At 40.7% G+C, this 11,150-nt stretch overlaps 1 protein-coding gene across 1 annotated transcript; it reads left to right on the top strand.

The window, feature by feature from the left end:
• Nucleotides 1–2,825: 2,825 nt before the first annotated feature.
• Nucleotides 2,826–11,150, top strand: LOC104957120 (tubulin polyglutamylase TTLL11-like). Its single transcript, XM_010784733.1, has 5 exons — nucleotides 2,826–2,972; nucleotides 9,033–9,323; nucleotides 10,121–10,405; nucleotides 10,848–10,943; nucleotides 11,034–11,150. Exons 1-5 carry the CDS (start codon nucleotides 2,826–2,828, stop codon nucleotides 11,148–11,150), a joined length of 936 nt encoding a protein of 311 aa, XP_010783035.1.

The raw sequence follows: 11,150 nt of genomic DNA, 5'->3' as shown, positions 1-11,150 counted from the left end.
GTTGGAACTATGGCAACCAAATGGTAGGAGGGAAATGAAAAGAAAAACATATTATATTCAAAATGTATTGAAAAAAGAAAGCAGTTGAGCGAGCATGTGGACTAAGGACGACTAAAGTCCCTACTTTAATGCTCTGGGCCTTCCAGGAGAGAAGCTGGAGAACAAAAAGCCACCCAGAGTTCCAGGTCACCTGAGGACGGACGTAAAGCACAGAGATTTCCTTTTGAGTACGCACTTAGCCTGGATTGGCGGGGAGAATAATGTCTTCCCACTTCCTCCCTGTGCTCACATTCACAACATTTAATGCAACGGTAGACACATCTACACGCGACATGTTTTGAATGCTTATAAAGAGAAAGTTATTACTCCTCACAAAGTTTGGAGACTTAGTTAAGTGAAAAAGGAAGAGTACTTATGATGGGAGTAGCAGTCTGACTGGTGAGAAACGTCACACCCAGGAGAGCCTCTGGAGAAGCTACAGAGGATCTCCACAGTGCTTTCATTCTAGTATATATTCTATAGAAGACATAAGTCCTGAGCATGAAAAGAAAGAGAGCAATATTGACCATAACATTGCACATGCTGATGGTGGACTCATTTAGCTTCAGATAGATGCTATGAATGCTGATGAGGCAGAATATAAAAGCACTTATGTCCGTTTGTATATTCAGCATCACTGTCACAAGAGATGGCTTTCCATGCGAATGAGGAAATCAAATCTGGTCTTAAAATCTTGAAAGAAAAGTTTTGAAAATGTTTTTATGAGACAGCAGATGCATTCACGATCCCTAGTGAAAAGGGAGCCCTGAGGAGCTTCTCTTGAAACAAAGTCCTGCTTGAAAGTGTCTCTCCTAAAGGCATTGTGTGCATTGCCAAGACCTTCAAAACGTGTTGAGTAAAGGTTCATTCAAAACTGGATTGTTCAAAGTTCAATTATGATATGCTGTGGAGGTCAAGGGTATCAGTTTCAGTTAAGAAAAAGTCTTGAAACAAAATAAATGTATGTTTTATATTTAGCCAAAAGGTCACAAAAAAAGTTTTTAAAAAGAAAACACATTATTCAATAATAATTGAGTAAAATATATGTTTAAGCATCTTATTTAGCCATTAACATCTTTGTTTTGCATTTGTTTTAATCTTAACTTTTTGTAAACTTAGTTCATAATCTCATTTTGAAAAACACTTCTGAACGCACCCTACTTCTTTACTTTATACATTCAACGTGCAGTTTTAGAATCATTTAGAGTAATATAATATGTTGGTTGGTTTCTGACAGACGGCTCTGCTCACAATCCTTATAGCTTTTATCTGTAATATAGCATTAGTCATGGTTTCGCATGCATTTCCCCAAACGTCCCCACAGTAGGTACAGGGTATATGCAGGAATCCTGAAGTCCAATGTAATTCCTTTTAAGACCTTTTCTACTAAGACCCTTTCCATACATTTTAAGACCTCATCGCCACTTGGAGTTTTAACCGGTTCCATTGGCAACACACTTTAGCTCACATTGACTATATACAGTATTGATTGTCCTTCCTCCTTATCTTCCAACCATTTGAACGCAGACTTGCATTTCCCCATAACGATGTTGTTTAACAACCGGCGTAAACGGACCTTCGTGCGCTATCGAGCAGTGAGCGTGTGATGTCCTGTTCAGATGACGTCAAACCCAACGGGATGCCATAAATAAACTACTGTAATTTTCGGACTATAAGCCGCGCCTTTTTCCCTATTTTTCGACGNTCTCTCTCTCTCTCACACACACACACACACACACACACACACACACACACACACACACACACACACACACACACACACACACACACACACACACACACACACACACACACACACACACACACACACACACACACACACACACACACACACACACACACTGCAGGAATCCTGAAGTCAAATGTAAAACCTTTTAAGACCTTTTTTAAGACCCTTTTCATACATTTTAAGACCTCATCGCCAATTTGAGTTCAAACCATTTACCTTGGCGACACACTACAGTATTGATTGTCCTTCCTCCTTATCTTCCAACCATTTGGACGCAGACTTGCATTTCCCCATAACGATGTTGTTTAACAACCGGCGTAAACGGACCTTCGCGCACTATCAAGCAGTGAGCGTGCGATGTCCTGTTCAGATGACGTCAAATCCAACGGGATGTCATAAATAAACTACCGTAATTTTCGGACTATAAGCCGCGCCTTTTTCCCTATTTTTCGACGCTGCGGTTTATATAACGGTGCGGCTAATCTATGGATTTTTACAGCTAACGGCCAACACCTTTAACTCTATGGGCTCTATGGCCGGTCCGCGGACCCCCACCTTTAAGCGGCTGGTTCCAGCAGGAAAAGCTGGAGGCCGGAAAAGAGTGAGACAGGAAGCGCGCAAAAGTAAAAGTGGAACCGAGAGTGGTATGCCGCTGCTGCGATTTATATTCAGGTGCGGCTTATAGTCCGAAAATTACGGTACACAGAATCAGACTAAACACCTACGCAATGATTACATTCAGGCAGACAGTAGAATACAACCTCTTTGGACCATTTATACACTTACTGAAAACAAGCTACAAAATGTAATACCTTGGAAAATGCAGTTTAATACTTTTTAATAGCCTTCATTTTTGCTAAATTGATTTATCAACTTTTAATACTTTTTAAGACCCCGCGGACCCCCTGGGGTAAAGTATGGAACGAAACATAAGTAATGAATTTATATTGAAAACGTCTAATTCACAATAAGCATGTGATGAGCATCAAGTCTGATTCGTCACAGTCCCACTCATTTCCACTTCTTTAAGGTCACAATGCATTCCTCTGAGCGATGCGCTCTGCACCGCTTGCCTGTGTCTCGCTGCCAGCGCTCCCATTGTGCTTCCACCCAGGGATTTACCTCCTTCTCACAGAAAATGAAGATGAGTCAGGCGTTCCTGCACATCCTCATCCTCAGGAATGTGTGGGAGTGTAGACTCTGTGCTTAACAGACATCTCCCGCTCTCTCCTGTTGGCTTTGCAGAACTTGTGACTGTAGGCCAGTATCAATTAGGCCTCATCATTTGTTTAAGTGCAGTAACTTTGAATAAATGCCATCATATCATAGCAACCTGAGCAGAGGTCTCATTAGTGAGAGTCAGTGACAACACCTGTGTGGGTGCGCAGCGCATTAAATAAACTCCAATGTTCAACACAAGTAACGAAGGAAAGGCAAAGTGGATTCAAACGTCAAGGGGATTCAGTGCTGCTGACTTTTAGGAGACAGTTTCTTTCTGCATGAATTAGTAAGCAGTGTGAATGGCACACAGAGAGCACTGCTGAATGTTTAATAGAATCAATCATCCCTCAGCAGCCAGAAGGACACCACCCACATGTATTTAGACAGGAGGGCTGGGCTAAAAACAGACACGTCTTCACCAGAAGCTGACAGACAGACAGAGAGAGAGAGAGAGTGAGGGGAAGGTCCCAGCAGAGGGAGGGGAGAAAAGGATGGAGGCTAGGCCAGAAAGCAAAAGTTGGCAGGATATTAAAAAGACTCAAGGCGCCTGGTGCTAAATGCTAGCCGAGCGTACGTGAGACGAGGCTAGGACTAATTAAGCTGTCATTACACTGCAATTATGGTTGTTCCGGCCTCCTGGTGAATGAATCATCAAAACCGTTTCAGACTGTCAAAAGTCTTAAAGGTAGAATTCAGGATGGATTGGCTGAGTCACACCAAAACACAAACAGAACAAATTAGCCTCCCATATGTGTGTAAATCAGGTGTGTGTGAGATTTTAAATATGAACTTTTTTCACTTATCCCTACAGTATCACCACAACTACAAGAATCACAGAAATATAACGCATCAAGAAGTATAACATTAACAATCTACTATATCTATGAGTCACATGAAAGTGTTCAAATGTGACATCTTCCTAATCTGCAGCTCCCCTCGGCTTCTTGGAGCTTTAACACAGGCTCCAGATAATTACTGCAACTCTTTTGGTTCCCCCCCCCGCCCCCCTCCCTCTCTTGGACACATTCACAAATAATAGATCGCAGCCCCATGATAAAATCACCATGAAGTTATTATTTTTGCAAGTGCCATCTGCCCCATCTCAAGGTCTGATTCCTAAAAGATATTGAGCTAATTATAATGCAGCGCAAACACAACCATACCGTGTTTGCATCTGACTGCAATTATCCCTTTGGCAATAAGGGCCAAATGTTGCCTTCATGCCAAGAGCACAGTTGGCAGAACAGAAGAGAGAAATGAGAAAGGAAAAGTCAAGCTAAAGGTCCTGGCTGACGTCAGGAAAGGTATTTCAATCTGATAGTGTGTCACCTATTTGGGCTTTAATGTCCCAGTCTGTGAGCGCTGCTTCAGAAGCACACCTCCAGATATACACTGTATCATTCTTTATAGAGCACTTAACCACAAAGTTATTTTCAACATGAGGGAATTAGAAGAACACAAGCAATGTCATGGACAAGTGCACATGTTAAATGATTAAATGTATATTATTAAAAGAAGATAGACATGATTTGAAGCAGAAGTTAACACATGAGAGTTGGTGTTGCGTAATGCTAATGATGCTCTGTAATGTGTTAATAAGCAAATATTTGTTAACACAGAGTTACAAGATGTCGACATGTAAATCATTTGTTCACATCTTGTTTCTGCTGCCCCCAAGTGGCCCCACAAAACCTAGTAATGCAGCTTTTAGAGATGAAGGGGTTACGTGTATGCATTCAAATATTCCACTGAAATCAACTCAGTTAGCCTTATCGACCATATCATGTATAATTGTATAACCTATTATTTCTCTGTATGCAGATGATGCCTTAGTTATCATGTCCCTTGCACACTATTTTAACAAATGTGTTCCTCCAAATATCTGTTTGTTCCCACCCACACATCTCTCATACTGACTCATAAGTCACCCTCAGACATCATACACAGGATGAATGAGCTTTGTGTCACTGATACCATCACAGAATACATCCCCATTAACCTCTACCCCCTTTTCTCCAAAATGACACTTTCCCCCCCTTTTGTTTGCCACTTTATTTTGACTTATCTGTTTTATATACGGTCTCACTCCGTTTTCTTTATAAGAAAAACGGTTTTTCCTCAACTGTATCTCTGTATTGTGTGCCTGGTCAGTTCTCACCTCTCTTCCACTTCATCTTGACAAGTCAGATTCATACGTGGGTGACTTCAGTCTAAACTCTGCGTTCTGAGCGACTGAGTCCCATAAATCCCGCTGCACACCAGCTGTCAGAGACCACAACACACGTGTGTTTACTTGTGGCTGCACCATCTGTGCTGTTAACACATTGCTTAACCTCCAGTAACGATGTCGAGAGATTATGACCTTCGTGGAGGTATGTACAAACAGTGAAATGAGCCAGATGATTTAGAAAATCATAGGCTAAAAGCCACATTTTCACAATACAACAAATATTATTCATATTAGTCACAAGGGAACAGGATGAAAAGGGGGCTGTGAGAAACATGTTCAACCAAAGCTGAAATGTTGTGGCTGATACAAACATAGATATTTGAAAGATGTGTTTTTAATAAATGTCTTGCAATATTTATAGGAAATGTGAGGTCAAAAAACAATATCAAAATGCAAGTGGCATTGGATGAATGGATTAGGAGCCAGTATAAGTGTGTAGATTGGAATTAGTTGAAATGAACAGAATTCCAATCATATATTTGACATTGTAACAAGCTGACAAGCTGAAGGAACGGCACACCAACCTCCGCACTATGGGAGATCGAGCTTTCTGTGCAGCTTCCCCCCGGCTGTGGAACTCACTCCCAGACCATCTCAGAGCTCCTCAACCTGTGAACACTTTTAAGAGAGCACTAAAAACCTACCATTTTAACAAAGCATTTGGTTAGCTTTTTAAGCCGGTTTTAATAACCCTGCCTCTCCTTTTTAAAACGTGTTTTTAAACTTGTTTTTTAACCTGTTTATACATTTTGACTCTTGCAAATGGTTTTCTTTATCTTTTTTTATTATGTACTGTAGCACTTTGAGGTTTGTTTCAAATGTAAAGTGCAATACAAATAAAATGTATTATTATTATTATTATTGTGCTGGAGTGTAATTCATTCATACACAAGATGTGATTCTGCTGATTCTAGCTGGATGAAAATATAGCACCCCGGGAGGCATGAGGATTAAACGTATTATAGCCGCATTATATCGATGCGTTACTCATCATCATGAATGTAATAGCTAAGTGGGTATTATCCCCGAGAAGATATCCAACAAAGCAGATCAAATATCTGATATGGAACAAAATCTGCGGAGGAGGCAAGAAATGGAGAGAGAGGAAATAAATGGAGATGGTGGTGGAATAGAAAAAAGTAAATCCTCTTGTCATTGAAGAAAAACTGATTCAAGGGGTACAAAAATAAAATGATGGCGGAGGTTTATTGCCAGGCAGCACTCAGGGCTGGTCCGACGCAGATTGAGCCATCACGCTCGTACAGTTGTGTTTGAATCTCCACCTCGACTCGGCTGAATCACATTTGTCCATTTAACAGGCTTATGGAGAGAGCGGTGCAGAGCTCTGAGAAGGGAAGGGTAGCGTAAGCTAACACATCCTTAAAAATGGACTCTTTTAGAGGATGTTTTGAAGTGGGTGAAATGAGGTACTCTTGCATGGTCAGAGTATTACACATGGCGGCCAGAAGGCTTCAACTTGGAGAAACAAACAGGAGTACTGGCACTGACTGCATTGGTGCGTCCAAACCTTTACATATAGGGAGGCGTTTGGCGCAGTGGCCTAGTGCGTTGGTGTTCAGATCAGGGGAGCACAGGTTCAAACCCCACTGCAGTCAGCATGTCGTTGTGTCACTGAGACACTTCACCCCAAATTGCTCCTGTGGGGATTGTCCACAGTACTGAGTATGTACGTCGCTTTGGACAAAAGCGTCTAACAAGTCACATGTAATGTAAAAATATACAATCTATGATACAAACTAACCCTATCAAGCNCAAAAGAGCACCTGGATGTTCCACAGCACTACTGGCAAAATATTCTGTGGACAGATGAAACCAAAGTTGAGTTGTTTGGAAGGAACACACAACGCTATGTGTGGAGAAAAAAAGGCACAGCACACCAACATCAAAACCTCATCCCAACTGTGAAGTATGGTGGAGGGAGCATCATGGTTTGGGGCTGCTTTGCTGCCTCAGGGCCTGGACAGATTGCCATCATCGACGGAAAAATGAATTCTCAAGTTTATCAAGACATTTTGCTGGAGAACTTAAGGCCACCTGTCCACCAATTGAAGCTCAACAGAAGATGGGTGATGCAACAGGACAACGACCCAAAGCACAGAAGTAAATCAACAACAGAATGGCTTCAACAGAAGAAAATAGGCCTTCTGGAGTGGCCCAGTCAGAGTCCTGACCTCAACCCAATTGAGATGCTTTGACATGACCTCAAGAGAGCGATTCACACCAGACATCCCAAGAATATTGCTGAACTGAAACAGTTTTGTAAAGAGGAATGGTCCAAAATTCCTCCTGACCGTTGTGCAGGTCTGATATGCAACTATAGGAAACGTTTGGTTGAGGTTATTGCTGCCAAAGGAGAGTCAACCAGTTATTAAATCCAAGGGTTCACATACTTTTTCCACCCTGCTCTGTGAATGTTTACATGGTGTGTTCAATATAAAACATATTATTGTTTGTGTGGTTTTAGCTTAAGCAGACTGTGTTTGTCTATTGTTGTGACTTAGATGAAGATCAGAACACATTTTATGACCAATCTATGCAGAAATCCAGGTAGTTCCAAAGGGTTCACTACTTTTTCTTTCAACTGTATGTTTAGTATGGTTTTGGAAGTGCGCTCCAACATATTTGTTGATCTTGCTTATTGGTAAAATATTATTTGTTTTAAAGTTCAATAAATGGTCAATGAATAATCGTCAAAATAATCGTGATAACAATTATTGACCCAAATAATCGTGATTATGATTTTTGCCATAATCGCACAGCCCTACTCACCGGTATAACCAGCAAGAGAAAAAGCCTTTGAGCTCCATACTGTTTCAGAAATAATCCTTGATGTGGTTTGGAACATGATATGGCATTTGATCACGGCAGTGTTTCCCTGTATCCCGTAGAATTCTGAGCAGGCATTAGCTCCCCCTTTCTTTTCTTTTTTTTTCAAACTAAGGACCCCAAACCTGCAGTTCTCTAACAGGGCTGAAACAGAGGAATATGAGGGATGTCTCAAATGCATGATCTGTTTGGTATTTTGAGCAAAACACATCATATATGTTTTTTATATATTTGTATATATCTAAGACCCATAATATATGCCTAAAAATAGCATGATAGGAGCACTTTAAATTGCATGCACAGATGGTCAAAGAAATGGAGTAAAAAATGACATCACATTGCAAACTGGTAGTAATACTATGATATTTCCAGCAGGGGGCACCAGAATATCAGTTTTCATTCCAAATGTTTGCAGCAGACAAGACTGAAGGACAAAAAAAGACCCAAACCGCCTTCAACATTTTTTGTATGTCACACTGTCAACATTTACTCAAGACACATTTATTTACAGCACATTTATTTACAGCACCGTTGCAGTTCAAAATGCTTTACATAAGACATGAATAGCATTGAAATAAATGATCATAAACATGATAACGACTTTTAATTACAATTGAAATCGGTCATTAAAGAGCTAAACACAATAGAATATTCAAGGAAGCTGAAATGTAATAAGAAATGAATAAAATGCAGCTCCAAAAGTTACAGTGCAAGGCCTAATAATGATTTGATTTAATACAATATCTGGCATAAGATATTAAGGACCTATGATGGATTGATAACACATTTTATAAACCACCATAACACTTTTCTCACTCAATCTCAGGGACCTTTGTTTTAGATTTTTTGCAACGGCTTGTGAAAATGTGTGATTCAAGTCTTACCAGAAACTGTCTATGAGGTTCTTGTTAAACGTATCCTCACCCACCCCCTCCTCTGCTTTAGATCCGCATGGTGAAGGAGAACGATGCCTCGGTGAATCCCACCTTCATTGTGAAGCCCGATGGGGGCTCTCAGGGCGACGGCATCTACCTCATCCGTGACCCCAGTGACCTGAAGCTCATGGTGGGTTCACAGGCCAAACAGGCTGTGGTCCAGGAGTACATCCAGAGGCCGCTGCTCATTGACAAGCTCAAGTTCGATATCCGCCTGTACGTGCTGCTGAAGTCCCTGGAGCCGCTGGAGATCTACATTGCCAAGGAAGGCCTGACACGATTCTGCACCGAGCCGTACCAGGTAGCCATGACGGAGCTGTGGAGGTCCACAGGTTCACTCTGAAGCTGTTCATTTGCTTCGATGACATGAAACACGTACTTCCACTTTTATGGCATGTCAAGGAGTTTTTCTGACCGATTTGAGTTTTTAACCAATAGAGTAAAAAATAAACAATTTTAAATACAATAATTAGAAATGGTAAGGTGCCCCAGGAAAGACACATATTTTGGGGGTCTAGGGATGCACACAATTTTATTTTTGATTGATTTTTTCCACCTAATTGTAGAGAACATCAAGTCTCTCCTGAAGTGGAATTATATTGTTCCTATTTTGAATGTAAGATGCAGAACAAAATATGTATTTTTCAAAATGCACATATACACTGGGCAAAATAAAATACTTTAACTACATGTAAAACAGGCAATATATTTTATATATAAAATACTATTTTGAAAGCCTCTTTTTGCCTTATTATCATCTTGTGAGTCTGTTCTTTCTTACATTATAATTTTCTGTTTTCTTTTCAATCAGGATCTATGTTTAACTTGTCCACCATAATAGTGAGCTAGGCTTTTCAAGTTGCTGAATGTGAGAATATTCACAATTATCAAGATAATGGAAATGGCCCATGGTCAACCTATTGAGTGTTTTCCATTGCAAATCTTTTTTAAAGCGAAGTTGTCTGGATGAGCAGTTCTCGAAAAAGCTGCGAGCAGCATTACCTGAGGAAGAACAATCGGCTCTTTCTGAAAAGGAGCTTTTTGAACAGCACTGCAATTGTACATATAATTAATGCAACTCTTATTCTGATTTTGTAGGAACCAAGCCAGAAGAATCTGAGCCATGTCTTCATGCACCTGACAAACTACTCGCTGAACGTCCACAGTGGAAACTTTGTCCACTCCAACAGCCAGAGCACAGGCAGCAAGCGCTCGCTCTCCAGTGTGCTGTACAGGCTGGCAGCTAAAGGCGTGGACATCAAGAAGGTGTGGTCCGACATCATCGCCCTCGTCATCAAGACCACCATCGCCGTGGTGCCTGAGCTTAGAGTCTACTATCAGGCTGAAATACCTCCTGGCAAACCGGGACCCACATGCTTTCAGGTGGGGGAAACGGAACAAAAAGAAGCTTTGTGATGATGACTTTTCTACCTCCTTCAAGGAAGGGGAAGAAAACTCTAACATGAAAAGTAAATATAGCTGTCAGACAAATGTAAAAGCTTCAAAATCAAGTGGAGTAGAAGAGCGTTGTAAAAAATGTAAATACTCAAGTTAATACAAAATATGCATACATTTGTTTAAAAACTGAATAGTTTCAGAACTTCTTTCATAATCATCAGATCAGATTTCCACTAATCTCATTTAATTTTGCCCATTAAGATCCAGACGAGTTATACAGCTTGAAACTATACACACACATCCATATATTTCCAACACTTTCTTCGTAAATCTGATTAAAACATAAAGATAGTGGCTTTTGTTCACCTCTAGTATACAATCTTCTTTCTCTAACATATGAATAAAAAGAGATGTGTTTGTTTCTCAGATTTTGGGTTTTGACATCCTTCTGATGAAGAACCTGAAGCCAGTACTATTAGAGGTCAACTCCAACCCCAGTATGAGAATAGAACATGAGCAGGAGGTAAGAGTGAAGGTCATCTTCAGTATTTGTCATAGTTTTGTGATATTTTTGTATTCCCTTTGCTGTGATAAATCTTTATGTTGGTCTCAGATGGCGCCAGGAGTTTTTGAATATGTTCCCAGTCCGGTCGACGAAGAGGTCAAAGTGGGGGTGATCAGGGACGCTCTGCGCCTTATGGACCCCGGCCACAAGAGAACTTCAATGTAA

This window comes from Notothenia coriiceps, unplaced genomic scaffold, assembly GCF_000735185.1.
Source record: "Notothenia coriiceps isolate Sejong01 unplaced genomic scaffold, NC01 NC01_scaffold00026424, whole genome shotgun sequence".
NCBI classification, from domain to species: domain Eukaryota; kingdom Metazoa; phylum Chordata; class Actinopteri; order Perciformes; family Nototheniidae; genus Notothenia; species Notothenia coriiceps.
The sequence above is the reverse complement of the archived record's forward strand: the minus strand, read 5'-3'. Positions and strand labels throughout refer to the sequence as shown.